We start from the raw sequence: 20,166 nt of genomic DNA, 5'->3' as shown, positions 1-20,166 counted from the left end.
CAATATTCATTTCAGATTTTCATTATTGCACTGTATATGTATAATAGGTATGTATATATTTCTTTCAAGTTATAAAACTTCTGAAAGGTACTCCTATATTCCATCCCAACAGCAACTGATAATCCAAGCTAGGGTTCTATGCTAAAGGTGACTTGTGCTCTGCCTGAGAATAGACTGTCACTGAGTCTAAGGTTTGCCTAAACCCTACCCACCAAACATAACTGCCAAACCTCATCATTAGGTGACTCTACTGAAAGAAAGGGATTTGTTTTCTGTAAGGTAGACCCTGGGCTGGTTCACCAAATTAAGGCATGGCACCAAATTAAGCATGCCTTAGGAAAAGACAGTTTCAAAGTTAGAACGATGAGTTAGCATTCTCAGAAGCTAGCATACTGATATTCAGTGTGTCTGTGCTTTTGTTCATGGAGGGCAGCTAACAGATGATCCTGACTGTGGGGAGAGAAAGCAAACTGCACAGCCTCCATCCCTTACTCTGTGAAAGTCAGCATTAGGGGTTTATCTGTTGCCTGAAATTCCACCAGGAAGAATTTTGTTCCCTTCTCCCAAACTCTGCAAGATATTTGGGGTTCTTTATGTGTCTTATTTTAATCCCTTGGGTTCTGGAGACCCTGTGGCAGAAAAAGAAAGTGTGGTGACTTGAAAGAAGTCCCTGGGGCTGAAGCTGAGGGAGCACAGGCCAGAGTGGTACAAGGTGGGGCAATGAAGGAAAATACATTAAATTATTCATACATCCAAGGAGTTTAGTCATGAATGCCAAAGCTAAGAAAACAAGAACAGGTTGTCTAGAAGGATTGGGCATTGAAATGGTAGTAATATTCAGTAGGAAAGTTGTGTAGGAGATGAAGAGAAAGAAAAGTTTGGTTGACTTCACGATTCTTCATAATGCAAGCCCTGAGTAGATCTGACAAGAGCCAAAATTTCTCCTGTGGGTGGACCTATAAATGATTTCTCCTGCCGAAATCAGGGTTGCAAATGGAAGTGGAGGAGAGTGATTGGCTTTCTCTGTCTCCTCTGGTCCAACTCCTAACAATACTCAAGCATCATTTGTTCTCCTAGTCACTAGACCCTCAAGGTCAAAACTAGCCCATGTTGCGTGCAGTTCTCCAAATTGAGTTGGTTACTGTGAAACTGAACAAATCTGGGAGATTTACACAGATTACTTAAGGGAACCATGTAAAATCTATTCAAAAAATGTTCTAGGTAAGAACAAAAGTTTATAATGGAGTAAATTTTAACTTTCTTAGTGCTAGTCAATATGATAGTCCTTTTCCTGAATTCCATCTCTCAATTAATTTTTCTTTCTCACCCTGCAGTGACTCATATTTGTACTTGTGAGGCATGTGACTACATTTCTATTACTTGTTCAATAAGCTTCCCAGAGAAGGAGCTCAAAGACCTGTTACTTTGACAATTTCCCAGCTCTCTGACCACTAAATTAGAGTTTAGATGATCCAGTCTGCAGGTCATTCCATTTCTGCCCTCCTTATTGTAGGGCTCTAATGACTCCTACTTTATTTTACAGTCCTACCTAAAACATTCAATGGATTCCCATGGCCCTTGGAATAAAGATCAGCCTGGAAGACTGCCAACAGACTTTGCCTGCATGGCCCTTTCCCGTGTACCCTGTACCACCTTGTACCACTCTGGCCTGTGCTCCCTCTGCTGCAGCCCCAATGGCTTCTTTTGAGTTGTCACAGTCCCTTCTGCCACAGGGTCTTGGCTACTAGATCCAGTGTCTGAACCTCTGTGTCACTCTCCCTGCTCTCACTCCTCACATAGCTAGATGTCACTCACTTGCAGATCCTAGGGAAAATCTCCACTCAGTCATGGCCTCCTAGGATATGCTCTATAGCAATTTCTACAGGTATAATTTTACATTCATTTGCATGATGCCTTAATTAATTTGTCCTCCCTGCTAGCCTTCAATATCCATGAAAGTAGGGACTACCCAACATGGTAAAGTCACTCAATAAAGATGTACAGAAGGAAGGGAGGGAGGGAGGGAGGAAGGAAAGAGTGGGAGAAAGGAAGGAGGGGAAAAAAGGAAGGAAAGGAGGAAGGGAAGGAAGAAATATATGTAAATGTAACTCTAACTAGATAGAAAGATACGTTTTATCTAATATGGGAGAGGCAATTTTATACTCTAACTCTAAACTATTAAAATTCTTACCAGTACTTAAGAGTACCTACCAAGCAATTAGTACTGAACTGTACCCTTCATGGGCATTATTTTATTTAATCCTCTAACAATCCCATGATGTAAGTCCTATAATTAACCTCACTTTATAGATGAAAAACTTGGGGCTTAGGGAGTCCAAGCAACTTGCCTGATGTCCCAGGTAGGAAGTGGTAGAGTTTCAGATCTAGGGATATCTGACTTCATAACAGACACTCATTAATTTCCATGCCAGAAAATTCAAAATAAAGGGGAAATAAGTGATATTTGAAGACATGGCAGTTGGCACTTCTGGAATATCTCTAATAGTTTCCCAGAAGCTGATGGAATAAGAATTGCTACCTGCACAAGAGAGAGTGCTCTGGGAATGGAAAAATGGAGGAGTATGTGACAGGCATAGTGGTAACCTGGAAAGGGTCCCTGTTGACAAACATCTACTAACCCACCCTAAAAGAGCAACCAACTCAGAGAAATTTCACTTGGGAGTAGTGAAGCTGAGACTGAACTTTTAACCACCTTAAACATTGAAGAACAGGATGAAAACATGGATTTGAGATGTGGTGACTTAGTGTGATTTCAACCCACAGAAAATTCACCACCTCTGTCTTCACATAGACTGAACCCTATTTTCTTTAAAGCTGTATTCATCCTGGAAAAATTTTCCTATGAGAAATTGTGTGTATTTTCAGTTAGACATTAAGTAAGGGTGATTGAATTAGAAGTCAGGTACTTGGATTCTAATTTCAGCTCCCTAATTGAATACTCTGCAATAAAATTGGCCAGGTCACTCATACACTTCATACCTGAATGTGCAAAACAGGTGTGGAGCATAATATTACCTGGCCTACATGCATGATAGCATGGTCAGGACAATGAAATGAAGTAAGGCAAATGAAATAGTTTCACAAGGCAGGAACACCCATCTGACGCTGGTTATTATTATTATAATGAGGGTTCCTCCCATCCTGGACCCACCAAAAAAACCGAAAGAGGCCAGAGAGTCACACAGACCCACAGGTTGAAAAGGCAGTGAATCATTTTAACAATGACAGTATGAGAGGCTTTCCCCAGATGAGAGGCTTATCACAAGCGAGAAAATGACTTCTCCTGTTCCAACAAGTAACACCTGGGAGTCACCCTCCATGTCTGACTGTATTGAATCCCCTGAGACCATCACTCAGAGCTCAGGCTGAAGGAATAATAGGAAGCCAAGGGTCCTAGTTATCCAAACTTCTGGTTAACTATGAGTACACAATTCTCTTTGTTGAAAAGTATGCCAAATGTAAGTATACAAATTAAGCAATAACTATTGGGCAAATCAGTATGCTATAAACAACTTTCTTGACTATTTCTTTGCTAATTATCTAATCATATGCCCTAAAGATGGAGAAAGTAGAGGAGAATGAACTTAAACTCTACAAAAGGCAGGAATATACTCAGGCATTTTTTTCTTTCTCAACATCATTTATGAAAGTTTGCTAACAGACAGCAAAAGTGAAAATCAGCATAGCCATCACCTAAATTTCAACTTGAACATCTTATGAAACTTTTTCATTTAATATCCATCCATCTACCTATATCTCTATCCATTAATTCCCTCTTATTTTTTATGCATTTTAAAATAAATTTCTAGGGGCTAACTTTTAAAAATAAACCTCCCATTATGCAAACAACAAAATATATTTCTTCTCTTCAGTAAAGAATTGGTGAAAATTGTGTAGCTATTTCATCTTTGGAGAATTTTAAGGGAATTTTGCTCTTTCGAGGGACTGTAATATAGTTAAATCCCTGCAAAATCAATCATTACTCAAAACAGAATAAACCTTCTCATACATACATTAATCTTTCATTGTCTTTTGTTTATGCATATATATATTTATCTTCATTATTCTCCTTCATTTGTCACTTACCACCTGTCATTTATGATGTGAGCAAGAGAGGCAGGAGGCAGCCTCTTGGAGCTCACAATCTACTGGAGAAGACGGTCAGTAAACAAGTAAATGGAAGAAGAAAACAGATGATTACAGGTAAAGAAAATAAAAGGGTGTCATGAGAGAGAATAATAAGCGGGGGAGTAGTTTGGATAAGGGGGTCAGGGACAGGGAAATGTGAGAAGAATGTGGAGGAGCCTGCCCTGAGATCCAGATGAGCAGGCAACAGAAGCTAGGCCCTGAGGCTGCAACTAGGCTGTGTTCAAAGAACAGAGCGGGAGGTATGTATGACTAGCAACCTGCAAGAAGCAGGTTGAAGTAAGCCTTCCCAGTCTTAACTGACCAGGTTAATTCTCCCTTTATAAGCTCTTGTGGCCTGTGCACCTCACTGAGTCAATTTACTTCTGCCTGCACGCCCACTAGTGGGCCTGCTGTCCGCACAGTCCCCGGGGGCTGGAGACAGAGACATCAGTCACAATAGTGCTGTGGTTACCAGAGGGAGAGGAGGGGTCAGGGAGGGGTCAGAGGGTAAAGGGGGCCAAACAGTTGGTGATGGAAGGAGATTTGACTTTAGGTGGTGAACACACACAATGCAAAATACAGATGATGTATTGTGCATTTCAAACCTGTATAATCTTAGTAACCAATCTCACCCCAATAAATTTAACAAAATTAAATTAAAATAGCAGTCACATCCATGGCACTGAGAGCCTTTCTGCCATTAGAGTGCTGCAGGTGTTCTGGACAGTGGAGTGAGCCCTTCCGAGCTGAGGCTTTGCAGGATGGAAACCCCATTCAGTGTGTCCTCACCTCCACTCCTTACCTGGCATGCACTGGGCCACAGATTGAAAGATTGAGTCTACAACACCTTTTGTAACAAAATCTCTCAGTGTATAGAAATCATGAGGCATCAATCATTTCGGACAACAGAAAAATCCAGTAAAATTGTATCACCATACTGTTCATAGAACTATTTAAAGGATCGGGGTGATATCATGAGCTTAGAAACAGACTCTATCAAAGATATTTTAGGAATTGGGGGTCACAGCATAGTATTAGCTGACACGAAGGCCGTGACAAAAAAAGAATCAGAGCCATGTGTCCAGGTAAGCATCACCTTCTTGTGTAGCAGGGTGGAGTGGTCATAAACAGGTAGACACTTCAGGTGAAAAGGATCAATGTACCTTACTTATGCTGTCTCCATAACAGACTATAGACTGCCAGAAAGGAAGGGATTTGGAGACCACCTACTCCCACTCTCTCAAAGCTGTTGACTGCCTGTGGGGTACCTGCAGGAGGCTGTCCAGGACTCACCTGACCTCCACCTGCTGGACTCCAGCTAGCCTTCCCCTCAGGTAGTTTAAGCAGCTAAGGGGCCAGCTGGAATTGGAGCTTGGCTTTTGGGGGTTCTGTTTGCCTTTGCAGCAAGCTCCCCCACATCACCGCCTGACCCACGCTACTAAGGGGGCTCCATGGGATTGTTTTCTGTGTGATTCAGCTATCGAGTTCTCCAAAGAGGCATAAGGAATCCAGTCTTTGTCTCCTTAGACCTCTCTGTACCCCTGTTAGCAGCTTTTCACCATTTTCAGTTTTGACAAGGTCCTTCACAAAAGCTTTTGAAATCCCTTTTATGTTTCAGTTATACCTAGGATTGTTTCTGGGGGGGATTTTTTTATAATGTCTTATCTGATTCATCTACACTTTATTATAACCTACTCAGTCTTCTCGATCACAGTTAAATGGAACCACCATTCACACAATTGATCGGAGCAAAAATGTAGGAGTCAAACTTCATTTCTCTCTTCCTTTTACTTCCTAAATTCAAACCAAAAGCAATCTCTTTAAAGGCTACCTTCTCAAAATAGTACAATTAAGTACCATTATCTCCATTTCCCTTATACTAACCTTGTCAAGCCACTATTATCTCTCAATCAGAAAACCACAGAATCTCATATATGGTCTCTCAGTTTCCATTCTTGCTCTTATAACCTATACCTCGATCAGCAGCAGGAACCATCTGTCCAGTACAACGGTCTCCTTTCACTTCCCCCACTAACCACAATGGCTCCCTATCATACCCTGAGGCCTTGTATGATAATATCCTTACTGGGTCTCTGACACAAAGTGTGACATGTTCCCCTCCACTCCCTCCAGGCTGCTTTCTTGTGCTCAGAAGACACAAGCCACACTCCTTCCAGATACTGTCTTTTCCCTTGGTTGGGTTTGCTCTCCCCACAGTGCCATCTCTGTAAAGAAGTGTCTCCTGACTGAGGCAGTCTCCTCTCAGGCAACTTTACTCCACAGCATTTTATTTTCCTCATAGCAGAAATATTAGGGAAGAAATATAATATTTGCTTGCTAGGGAGGGGTTTTTTGTTTACATTCTGTTCTCCACACACACCAGGATGCAAATTCCATGGCTCATATCCATATGTCCCTGTTTCCTATGAGTCCCAAGTGCCTAGAACAGTGCCTTACGCATAGTAGGTCCTAATAATATCTAGTGCCTTAACATAGAACATTTAACATAGAATCACTGAATGTATCTGTTTCCTCATGAACACAGAAGATTTGGATTCTGTTCAAACTTTGGGTCTGGCTCAGCCTGATGACTGAGATCTTAAATTCTGGATTCAAACGGACTTATTTAAATTCCATGTTCTTCTTGTACTATTCGTGTAGTCATGGCTGACTCACTTTGCATCTCTGAGCCTCAGCTTCTTTATCTATAACATGCAGATAATAGCAGTACTTATGTCATAGGATCATGTGCAGATTAAACAAGACAATACATGTGAAACCTGTCAGCCCTGTGCCTTGAAATGGCAAACCCTCAGTAAACATTTTTACTATTACTGGCATTGGTTTTGTGCTTCTAGTAGTCACCACTATAAAATAGAAGGAGTAATTCCTCCACTAAGACCTTGCCTTTCATTCACATACATTCATTTATTTATTCCATGAAGATTTGGATACAAACTAGTTCCAGACATGGTACTAGGTATGATCTACACAAATACAAAAAAGTATCCTTGCCTACAAGGAGCTCACCATCCAGAGCAAACAAATGATTCAAATTAGTAATTAGCACATAGGTACACATAGACTATGGGAAGAAAGAGAAAAAGATATAAGTCACAAGGTCTGGGGCGGGGGCTGGGGGGGGGAATGATACCCATTTCCCTAAACCAAGAGTCAAAGGACAAGTACATGCATGTGCATATACTCTTCCAACACCACTGAGGCAGCCACGTCTGGTTCATTAGCCCTATTTTACAGATGGAGAAACTGAAATTTGGAGTAAGCAGAAAGCCAGTATGCAAAACCAGGTTTGTAAAATCACGATCAACCCCAGGTTGGCACAGATGGTCCCTAAGCTCATGGAAGTAAACAAGACAAACTCTCTAAAGGACAGAAAGTTGGAAAAAAAATGTTTTTAATGGTCTCAACTGGGACTCAATACCATATACTCAACCCAACCCCACAGTGTCTGAGATTCTCATGGGAATAGGTCTTAATTCCACAGCCATCAGAAATAAATGCCCCATTTGTAGTCAAAGCAAAAATATCACCTTGCAGCAAGTATAGAAAGGGATTTCTAGCATAAATGCAACTTTTTAAAAAAGTAACCCTTGGTATATTTTTCTAAGCAGATGTTTGCTGCAGTGTCTGGAAGGCCAATCCAAGCCTGGAAGCCAGAGAAATACACCAGGAATTTTATCTTTGCAGACTCCAGAAAATCCTCCTCCAGAAACTCAAAACCAGTAGCAGAAGCTGCTGAAGTGTGAGTAGGGAGAACTTGGGACATGCTGTACCTAAAACAATGCCTCAGATACTGTCAAGGCTTTGTAGAAGTATTGCAGCTGGAATTATTCATCTGTTACCAGCTAACACTTTGGGAAAAGTAGAAGTCAGGCCTAGACTCAAGCTTTACTTTACTTGAGGATATCTCTAAGTAGAATGGAGGTGGCCAGGGGCCAGGGTAGGGAAATGAGATCTTTGTCAGAGGGTACAAACTTCCGGTTATAAGATGGGTTAAGTTCTAGAGATCTAATGTACAGCATGGTGACTGTAGTTAACAGTACTGTATTGTACACTTGAAAGTTAGAGTAGAGTTTAAATGTTCTCCCCTGACAACAACATGGTTACTGTGTTGGGTGAAGGATGTGATAACTAACCTTAATATGGTAAATATTTTGCAATATATCCATGTACCAGATTATCACAATGCACACCTTATGCTTTCACAATGTTAACTGTCAATAGCACATCAATAAAGCTGGGTGGAAACAATATCTCAAAAAAAACAGGAAAAGTTTGTTGCAGTTTAATATAGAAAATGCTGTGAATTGGAGCAACACCCCTTCATTGTATATGTGAGTCCCTATTGCCTCTTGCCCTTAGTTTATTCAAAGCACTTTCTCCTCTTGAAGTTGCCTTCCTCAACCATACAGATCACTACCTTACAATCCCAATTTTAAAGTTACTTGTTTCAAGGAAGGTTTCTTTTTTTCTATTCATAATTTTATTTTATTTTTATGTTTTTTATTTTAATTGTTGTTCAAGTACAGCTTTCTGCCTTTTATCAACATCCCAGCCCATCCCCCACCAGGTCTCCCCATCTCCCTCCCATTTCCATCCCCCCTTGTTATTGTCCATGTGTCCTTTATACTTGTTTCTTCAAACCCTTTCCCATTTCCCCTGAAATTCCCTTCTCTCTTCCCTCTGGTCACTGTCAGCCTGTTCTCAACTTCAGTGTCTTTGGTTATATTTTGCTTGCTTGTTTTTTTTTGTTGTTGATTAGATTCCCATTAAAGGTAAGATCATGTGGTATTTGTCTTTCACCGCCTGGCTTATTTCACTTAGCATAATGCTTTCCAGTTCCATCCATGCTGTCACAAAGGGTAGGGACTTCTTCTTTCTTTCTGCTGCACAGTATTCCATTGTGTAAATGTATCATAGTTTTTTGATCCATTCATTCGCTGATGGACACCTAGGTTGCAGCACTTGGCTGTATTATAAATTGTGCTGTTCATGAACATTGGGCTGCATAGGTTCTTTTGGATTGGTGTTTCAGGGCTCTTAGGGTATAGTTCCAGCAGTGGAATTGCTGGGTCAAAAGGCAGTTCCATTTTTAGTTTTCTGAGGAAATTCCATACTGTTTTCCATAGTGGTTGTACCAGTCTGCAATCCCACCAACAGTGCGCTAGGGATCCTCAAGGCAGGTTTCTATAACAAGGTTCTTTTAACAACATGAAATCATTCTCTAAACTAAAGTGAAGCAGCATTTGGTTTTTACAGAGCCTTTTGGACACTATTAACTCTGACTTTCGTCTCAGAGAATCACCATGACAAAGGAACTTGAGGACTATGGGTATAACTACAATAATTCACCATTTTCCCCCTAAACATTGTTTTTCACAACTGAGATGCTCAATTTTTTTTCCTTAGAACTTAATTGACCTCTTTTAACCCTAAAATAGTAATACCCCTTGTCTCCTTAATATCTTATGAAGGAGGTGTATCTTTGTTTTCACAAACTGGCAGCATTTTGACTTGCTGAGAGCAAGTCAAATATACTTGCTGATTTTGACTTGCTGAAAAAATATACAGTGAGTATGTGCAACCAACAAATAAAATATCACCAATACCATTAAAGTCCTGGTATTATATATAATGTAATCAATCAGTCAATATGATCTTTTCCTCAGCATTATGTTTCTAAGCTTTGGGTTAAGAAATGTAGCTCTCATGATTTACTTTCACTGATGCATAAGATTCTGTTTCTTTCTAAACCATTCTTTATTTTATCATTTGTTGCTTAATTTCTTTTCAGTTTTTGTCTATTGCATAACTTCATGGCTTGGTTCACATTTTTAAAACCCAATTTGACAGTCTTTGAATTTTAATGATAGGCTTAAACCATTTTTTTCCTTGCTAATTTATTAGATTTATTTATGCCTTCTCAGGTGATTTCTATTTGTCTTTTTCTATTATTCTTTTCATCACCTTTATGTGTGTTTTTGATATTGAATGAACTTAAAATTTTATTTATTCCCCCAAACTTAAAAAAGTTCATTTTTATCTCTTGTAATTATTGAAAATATATACACATAAGTAACAGTGTAAAGCACAAGAATTTTAGAGCATCATAAACCTAATGAACACCCCAATCTTACATACTAGCATCAGTTGATATTTTCAGTCTGTTGCTTCCCTGTGGACAATATTATTATTTCATACTACCTCTACTTATTCCAGTTTTCCCACTGGTTTACCAATCCCTAAGTTCATCATCTCTTTTGACTTTCTTTGGAGATCATACTCCTCTTTTCTGAGTAACAGTCTTTAGAAGAATTTTTAGTGCTCAACTCTTTATGGTCCACTCTCTTCATTTTTTTGTATGAAAATGTTTTTATAGTCTATATTTTTATTAGATTCTTATTTTTAAATATAAAATTTTCATAATAATTAAAATTATAGTACAAGGAACACCCATTATTTTTCTTGTCATTTTGCTTTCTCTCCAGGCAGACAAGTTTCAGGAGTCTGAACCAGGATTAAACTGATAAATGACTGAGAAAAACTATAGGTTGTTGAAAGGGTCCAAAGCCATATTTGAATATTACTTTACAAATGTGAACACCTGTTTAATATGGTGAGAACAGGTTTTAATCTATGTTTCTCAGACTCACACGTACTAGAGGCCAGTCTTCTGTGAAATCTTCATTTACAAAATGAATCCATGGCTCTCATATTACTTTTGATGTATTGGTTTCTTATCAAGAAAATAGAACTATTTGCAAAGCAGTAAACCTTGATATGAATGTTTGCCTGAAAATCTAATTTTAAAAAAGAAAGGGACATAAAATGCCAAAGCCTTTTTTTAGAAAGGCTTTTTTTAGCCTTTTAAAGAAATCACAAAGATTTTCCTTCTTTTCTTTGTCCTCCTCTTCGTCCTTTCTAGATTTTTGGTAGCCATGACACAAGGAAATAGCACTGAAGTGACTGAATTCTTTCTGCTTGGATTTGGTGCCCAACTCAGATTTCGGTATGCCCTCTTTGTTGTATTTCTGGTCATCTATGTTACCTCCATGGTGGGCAATATTGGAATGATTCTGCTCATCAAGACAGATTCCAGACTTCGAACACCTATGTACTTCTTCCTACAACATTTAGCTTTTGTTGATATCTGCTACACCTCTGCCATCACTCCTAAGATGCTACAAGACTTTATAGTAGAAAATATATCAATATCATTCAGGGGCTGTGTTACACAATTACTGGTTTATGCAACATTCGCAACCAGTGATTGTTACCTTCTGGCAGCTATGGCCGTGGACCGTTATGTAGCCATCTGTAACCCACTTCATTATCCCATTGTCATGTCCCAAAGAGTCTGCATCCACCTGGTAACTGGTTCATACATCATCGGCTCCATAAATGCTTCTGTGCACACAGGTTTTACGTTTTCACTGTCCTTCTGCAGTTCCAACACCATCAATCACTTCTTCTGTGATGTTCCCCCAATTCTTGCTCTTTCATGCTCCAACACTGACATCAACATTATGGTGCTCGCTGTCTTTGTGGGATTTAACTTGATGTTCACTGTGCTCGTTGTCATCTTTTCCTATACCTATATCATAGCCACCATCCTAAAGATGTCTTCTACCACAGGGAGAAAAAAAGCCTTCTCTACATGTGCCTCCCACCTGACAGCAGTCACCATTTTCTATGGAACCCTGTCATATATGTACCTACAACCTCACCCTGACAATTTCCAGGAGAATATGAAAGCAGCTTCTGTCTGTTATGGTGTTGTGATTCCCATGTTGAACCCCCTGATCTATAGTTTGAGGAATAAGGAAGTAAAGGAAGCTCTAAAAGTGATGGGGAAAAAATTCTAGATTGGACCCAAACTGTTCAGATTCAGCACATCAAGATATCCGAACAAGACGTTTGATCACTGTATAATGTTTCTGAAATTGAAAACACATTTACATCTTAAAGCAAGGCTATCTCTTTTAATAGATAAGTGCTTAGAATGTGAGAAATATAGAAACATCTCATGGGACTAATTTTCCCTTGAGTTTAGTTTGAGAAACATAACTCATACTACCCATGAAGAAGGGCTTTATTGAAATTATTTAAAATATTAAGACGTATGCATGCACTTTACAAAGCACTTAAATGTTTTAAATATTTTAGCTATGTTCTTAAAGACAGGAAAACTCCAGTTGTGTAAATAATTAATGTTAAAACTAAAGTTCATTATTTCCCATTACTTTTAACAACTTCCCTAAATCATTTACAAAGCAGCTCCTCATATGTTCTGTTTCAATTATTGCATAAACCCAAATATAAAATAAACTTATTTGAAAAGCACCTTATGACTCAGGCTATTATACTTTCTACTTAAAATTCCTCTGCTCATTACATTCTCTATCACTTAAAAACACAACTCTTATGTGATGTCATCATGTATTTTGACATTAGTTACCCTCTTTAATCTGAATTCATCTCTTTATTACATAAAATAAGAAAACTTCTGGAAACATTTTATAGCTCTTTTTCCACTACAGATAGAGAATCTAGAATGTAGATGTATTTAAATACCAAAACAATGGTCATTCATTTATGAAAGGAATATGAATCATTTTAGTCTAGGCAAGTGACTTTAAATTATAAGAATTCAATGAGAAGTTGAAGGGAGGCAAAGAGCCCATTGAATCAGGAAGACAGACTGTTGACAGAAGACCTTTAGTAGGTAGACTGAAGATAGAAACCCTCCTATGAATCTGGAGATACCATCCTAACTAGATGAAAGAGCAAGTTTCACATCCAATAACACCAACCAGTCTAATGAACTGGCCAGAAAAATGTACAGTTAGGTAACAGCCCAGGGGAATTGGACAAAAGAAGAAGGTATATTTTTCAAACACACTATCCTACTTAAATTCTAACAGAAGAGAAAAAATGAACCTGAAGTCAGTGTAAGATGACCAAAGACACTGAAATAGAGAACAGGCGGACAGTGACCAGAGGGGAGAAGGGAAGGAATTTCAGGGGGAAAAGGGGAAGGATTTACAGGAACTAGTATAAAGGATACATGGACAACAACTAAGGGGGGGTGGAAATGGGAGGGAGGTGGGGAGTACTGGCGGGGGTGAGCTGGGATAGGAGTAAAAGACAGAAAACTGTACTTGAACGACAATTAAATTCTAAAAAATGAGGGAGAAAAGAGTATATGTGTGGTTGTCACCCTACCCTCCTAGACCCCTTCTCCTGCCTTGATAGACAAAGTGACACTGAGCAGCATAGTAGACATGTCAGACTGTGAGGCAACTAGCATATGGGAAAGACTAAGTGAATCACAAAAGCGTGAGTCTCAATTTCCAAAGATTATTGTGATGGAAAAAATAAGCCAAAGTTGGGTTTTCTTCCACTAGCAGCAAAACCCATTCCTACCTGAGACATTGGTCAGACAGCAAGTAATGCTGACTTTCAATTCACCAGCATTCTGACAATGTCTCCTTCATGAATATGTTGGTTAACCAAAAAGCTACAAACTTGACCTAGCTTTCTCCTTTCACTGATGAAATTAAAGCTTTAACCTCAGCAGCTTTATAGCCAAATAACTCAAAGTCTCTTATTCCACAAATTGTTATCTAAAATACGAGGTCTGCCCAGGAACTGCCCAGCTACATACTATGAAAAATAGAGAATTTTATTGAAGAAGATACAAGAAACATTGTACATAGGACAATGACACCTGAGTTCCCTCAAAGTAGGCACCTTGGGACCTCACACGGTTCTCCCAATTGCCATCAGCTGTCCCATTGCATTTTCCTGAATCAATGGTTTGAAATCTCTTTCCTTTCAAAGGTGATTTTAGTTTGGGGAAAAGCCAGAAGCTGCAGGGTACCAAACCTGGGCTACAGGGAAGCTGAGTCACCTGGGTGATTTGATGCTTTGCCAAAAAACTCTGCATGAGATGTGATACATGAGCGGGTGCATTGTCCTGATGAAGCTGCCAATCACTCATTGCATTGTCCCAAAAAGCTATCTGAATCATCTTAATAGTTTCCATGGAGGAGTGTTCAAGATTAACAAAAAATTTGATGCAGATTTGTTGCCCTACTCACTCAGTCATTTTGAATGCAGCAACCACACTGTACAATGCTCACTCAAAGGCATCTACTGCCTCCACTGAATAATAAAGTTATCGTTGTTCATGCAGGAACATTCCAGTCCACACCGCTTGGCTGCCAGTTTTCATCAATGTTGCTCAAACCTTTTTCTTTATATTAAAAATGGCTGGAGAGACAGACAGACCTTGGTATTCTGACAGTGTAAGGTGCAACTGGAAGAAAGTTATCTTAATCCAGGGCTGATTTTAAATATATATATTTTTTTAGAAAAAAAGAGAATCAAAAGTGATTTTTTTTCTTTAAATAAATAAACAATGTTAAAGTGATAATATAAAATATGCTCAAACAGCAGTAACTTTGTCACAGTAGGGACCATATGCCCTTAATTTAGATTAGCTTTGAATTTATTTATTTACTTATTTTTAGAGAGCCATGCTGTTTGCTGATTACGGTGCTTAGGTCAATTTTATAGACCTAACACAGATTCTTAGATGCTCAACCTAATTCAACACAAGAAAAAATTTTAAAGGAGTTTTTCTTTAAGAAGGCATCACACAGAGTCCCTCATGACAGTAACATAAATTAAATGTATCCTCTATAGAAAGCTTAAATGTTCTTCAGCAGAAAATAACTAGTGAACATTGTTTATTCTAATTCCATCTCAGCCCCAGAAATCTCAGGTTCTCAAGGGAGCAAGTATTGATCCCTCAGGCCCCAGCTATAAACTCCCCAATTAGGAAGGAACCACACAGAGAGACCTTGGTGGGCAGTCAGCCTGCATCAGTTGCAGAAAGAGAATCTGGAGGCAACTCTGGTGTAAGTAGAACAGTCAATCCCATTTCTCAAATGGCCATATATCATCCCAGGGCATACAGGAAATCAGGGAGCAACAGAGTCAGAGCCAAAGATCTAGCAAGTTGCACCCCAAGACCAGGAAGCATCACTTCATCCCTGATGACGTAAAGGAAATTGAGTGAGGGGACTAACTTGGCTAAGGGCAGTCTGGAAAAGGTATGAATAAATACCTGATTGAAAAACTGGATGGATGGATGGATGGATGGATGGATGGATGGATGGATGGATGGATATTATGTGCCTTTAGGTGTATCAGTTGCATGTGTTATTGTAACCAATTTTGAGTGCAGATTCAATGCCTGGCCCTGTGCTGAGAAGTTTACATAAATCACCTCACTTTGTCATATCATTACAAAGCAGACTTTACTTCATCTTCATCCTTTTTAAAACAATTAAGCTATTTTAAAAGAAAAGATGAAGAAGTTTATAAGTTAAGGCATTCTCTCCCCCACTCCCTTGCCCAAGGATAACCATTAAAAGTTTACTGTGGCCCTGACTGGTGTAGCTCAGTGAATTGAGCACAAGCCTGAGAACCAGAGGGTCGAGGTTCACCTCCCACTCTGGGAACATGCCTGGTTTGCAGGCCAGTTCCCAGCAGGGGACACATGAGAGGCAACCATACATTGATACTTCTCTCCCTCTCTCTTTCCCTTCTCCTCAAAAGATAAATAAATAAAATCTTAAAAAAAAGAGTCAAGAAAAAAAATTAGTGTGAATCCTTCCTGAGCTTTTACATGGGTAAATAAAGAAAATGAGAAAAAAGAGAGTATGGGAGTGAAAGAAAGTTTTATTTTTAAAGGGGTCCACATTTTATGTATCATTCTCCAATTTGCTTGGCTCATTTGACAATACGACATGAGCACCTTTTCAGAAGAGTATATATTTACCTCACTCTTTTTGGAGTATGTATTGATCAATAATAAGAATCTATTCTGATTTATTTAACTCTCTTTACAAAGTTTTGGTATTGCAAACAGTGTTACAATGACAATCACAACCTCCTAAGTAATTCTGCAATCCCATTTTACAGCAGTTGGAACTGAGGCAAAAGGGAAGTGCGTCCTTTATCTCCATGAAGGAATGGGACTGGAATTCAAACCCAGGTCAGCCTGTTTCCTTTCCTCTGCACTGTGCTCAGTATAAATAAAACTTCAGAAGCACCAGAGTTCAGTCAAGGTCCAGAATGCTCAAAATACTCAGGCACTTGACACACATGCTTCCCTGTGTGTGAGAAAGAGATGTCTCTTGTACAGGTTTTCCATAGCTTTTGAAAAAGGTCCCCCAGGAGGATAGTGATGGACGGAGACTTGACTTGGGGTAGTGGACACACAATGCAGTGTACAGATGATGCACTGTGGAATTGTGCACCTGGAACTTACATAATTTTGTTAACTAGTGTCACCCCAATAAATTGAACTAAAAGGAAATAATTGATTTATTGAAAAGAAAAAAGTCTCCCAATATATCATACATTTCATTTTAACTCATAATGATTAAGTTAATGTAGTAAATGTTATCATCCTGTGAAGATTCTTGTTTAAGTGACCCATGACCAATTCTAGCTTCCTCTGACAAGTACTTTTACCCACAGAACAAAAGCCTCCCTGAAAAGGCTGACTTTACTCTATTTTAATTTGCAAATACACTCAAGGAGGAAACTTACACAAACTCATTGGCTCTTAGCCTTCACTACAATGTCAAAAAAACTGAAAAAAAAACCTCTTCTTGTTTTATCCCTACAGAGTTGTCACATGATATTTTGTTTATTTTTTCAAGATATTTGAAAGAATCAAATTGTCCACATTAACTGAAGATTAATTTGCTATATTTCCCACCACTGAGGTACATTCTTATCTATAACTGACCTTGTCATCCATGGAGTCACAGCTCTGCCTGGCATTACTGACATCTGAGTAAAGGAGCCCCCTACTGGTGTGCTGAGAATGTGGTTTTTCCTTTGTGAGGAATTTCTGTTATTGCCCATTTCAGGTTTATAAAAATACATTTAAAATAATGTAACAACCATTCATGTAGCCACTATCCAACTTCTGGAACTTGCTTTTTATTAGTTAGCATTTCATTTGAGATAGTTATCCACATATATCATGTAACACCAATTTACTGAGTTTCCAGTGATTTGTTTATATTTTCCTACAATGAACAATGCTGCTATGAATACCCTATGTATGCATATTTTTATGTACACATACCCATACATATACTTACATGTCTGTGTGTGTACCCTTGTTTTTATGGTAAAAAAATTTCCAGTATATGTACCTTGTATGAAAATTCTGGACCATAGGAAGGCATATATTTAATTTTACTAATTATCCCAAACTTGACTCCAATATGGCTGTGTTAATTTACCTTCCCACCAGAAATATGTGACCCCACAGTCTCACCAAAACTTTACATTTTAGACTGAGTATAAAATTATATTTCTATACAGCATGAACATGCAATTACCTGATTGATAGTGAGTTGTGTATATTTTTATTGACTACTTGGGTTATCTCTTCTAAATTATTCTGATCATATTTTTAATAAATTTTCCTCTTGGAGTAATTTATAGAAATTATTTATATATACTGGATACTAATTATTTTAATATCTATATGTGTTATAAACAAATTTACCTGAGTAAATTTCCAGCCAATATCCAATCTTCTTTTTTATAATGTTGTTACTTTAAATTTAGATGTAGCTGAATTTTCAGTGTTTTTTGTGTGCATTCATATCTTGTTTAAATATTTTTTGCATACCTAAGCCATAGATATTCTATTTTACTTTCAGAGTTTTACAGTTTAAATCTTTAATTTATTTGGAATTGATTTTTGTAAAATGTAACATAGGAATACAGTATTATTATTTCTTTTTTTGTATATAATTTTTTTATTTTTTATTTATTTTTATTTTTTTATTTATTTTTATTTTTATTTTTATTTTTATTTTTCAATTTAATTATTGTTCAAGTACAGTTTTCTGTCTTTTATTCCCATTTCAGCCCACCCACCCCCAGTGCTCCCCACCTCCCTCTCATTTCCACCCCCCTTAGTTGTTGTCCATGTGTCTNATATTTTCCTACAATGAACAATGCTGCTATGAATACCCTATGTATGCATATTTTTATGTACACATACCCATACATATACTTACATGTCTGTGTGTGTACCCTTGTTTTCATGGTAAAAAAATTTCCAGTATATGTACCTTGTATGAAAATTCTAGACCATAGGAAGGCATATATTTAATTTTACTAATTATCCCAAACTTGACTCCAATATGGCTGTGTTAATCTACCTTCCCACCAGAAATATGTGACCCCACAGTCTCACCGAAACTTTACATTTTAGACTGAGTATAAAATTATATTTCTTAAGGGTGGGGGGTGGAAAGGGGAGGGAGGCGGGGAGCATGGGGTGGGGGGCGGGCAGGGTTGGGATTATAAGACAGAAACCTGTACTTGAACAAGAATTAAATAAAAATTATATTTAAAAAAAAAATTATATTTCTATACAGCATAAACATGCAATTACCTGATTGATAGTCAGTTATGTATATTTTATTGACTACTTGGGTTATCTCTTCTAAATTATTCTGATCATATTTTTAATAAATTTTCCTCTTGGGGTAATTTATAGAAATTATTTATATATACTGGATACTAATTCTTTTAATATCTATATGTGTTATAAACAAATTTACCTGAGTAAATTTTCAGCCAATATCCAATCTTCTTTTTTATAATGTTGTTACTTTAAATTTAGATGTAGCTGAATTTTCAGTGTTTTTTGTGTGCATTCATATCTTGTTTAAATATTTTTTGCATACCTAAGCCATAGATATTCTGCTGTTTTACTTTCAGAGTTTTACAGTTTAAATCTTTAATTCACTTGGAATTGATTTTTATAAAATGTAACGTAGGAACACAATATTATTATTTCCATTTTTGTATATAATTTTTTTATTTTTTATTTTTATTTTTATTTTTCAATTTAATTATTGTTCAAGTATGGTTTTCTGTCTTTTATTCCCATCTCAGCTCCCCGCCCCCAGTGCTCCCCACCTCCCTCTCATTTCCACCCCCCTTAGTTGTTGTCCATGTGTCTTTTTACTAGTTCCTGTAAATCCTTATGTATAGACATGGGTAGCACCACTGTTTAATGGGCCATAATTTATTGGTGTGTATTTATTGTTTTCATACATTAAGCTTCCAGACACTTGTGGGCTGTTTAAAAGTAATTTTTCTCAGTCCCATTGATCTATGTATCTGCCCTCACAGTGGTACCACACTGTCATCAGTAACACTTTATGGTAAGTTCTGATAACTGGTACAATAAGTTCTCACCTTGTTTTTCTTTAAAATTATCTTATTTGTTTCTAGCTCTTTTCTCCCCCATATAAATTTTGTAAGTTTGTGAAGGTGCACATAAAATTCTCTCAAGCATTTGATTGAAATGACACTGAATGTATAAATTAGTATTGGGAAAAATATATAAGACTGCTACAACGTGGTCATAATTGCAGATGGAGAATATATCTTCCCCTGCTTCTGATGTTTCTTTCCTGCAAAGGGACCTCCATTTATGTAATCTGGGCTCCCTCTTCTCATTCTGTCCCCTCGGTTCCCAGAAGGCTGTAGTAAAGTAGCTGACTGGCCAATCTGAGAACAATCTGTCATGCTCTGCTCTGTCCTTATCCTCTCAGGATTAGCCAGCCTGGTGAAGCCTGTGTTCCCCTGCATTCCAGAGGCATTTATCCCATAATGTGCAAGAGGTCTCCCCATTCACAGCCACCGAAACTGCATGAAAAAGCCTGTCTAGTTATAATGTTCACAGGCAGCAAATAACTTCACTAACGAGGTCTTCCCCCAAGTGTCTAAATGTAACGTTATGGTCTCCATGTAAAAACTGTCTTTATTCCTCAACTTGGTCAAATCCTGGGAAAAGAAGAGCATAGCTCTTTCCCAGAAATTCCTTTGAGGCTCCAGCAATCATATCTTTCATACATGGACGGGTTTGATTGTAAA

The 20,166-nt window shown here is 38.0% G+C and overlaps 1 protein-coding gene across 1 annotated transcript; it reads left to right on the top strand.

Moving 5' to 3' along the window:
* The first annotated feature begins 11,108 nt into the window (after window positions 1-11,108).
* Window positions 11,109-12,035, top strand: LOC118974426 (putative olfactory receptor 5AK3). Its single transcript, XM_037027828.1, has one exon. It carries the CDS (start codon window positions 11,109-11,111, stop codon window positions 12,033-12,035), a length of 927 nt encoding a protein of 308 aa, XP_036883723.1.
* Window positions 12,036-20,166: the final 8,131 nt, after the last annotated feature.

The sequence above is a fragment of the Sturnira hondurensis genome, unplaced genomic scaffold (assembly GCF_014824575.4).
Source record: "Sturnira hondurensis isolate 20B ecotype Veracruz unplaced genomic scaffold, ASM1482457v3 Scaffold0001344, whole genome shotgun sequence".
In the NCBI taxonomy this organism is placed as follows: domain Eukaryota; kingdom Metazoa; phylum Chordata; class Mammalia; order Chiroptera; family Phyllostomidae; genus Sturnira; species Sturnira hondurensis.
Note: the sequence above shows the minus strand (reverse complement) of the source record. Positions and strands in the feature narration are given on the sequence as shown.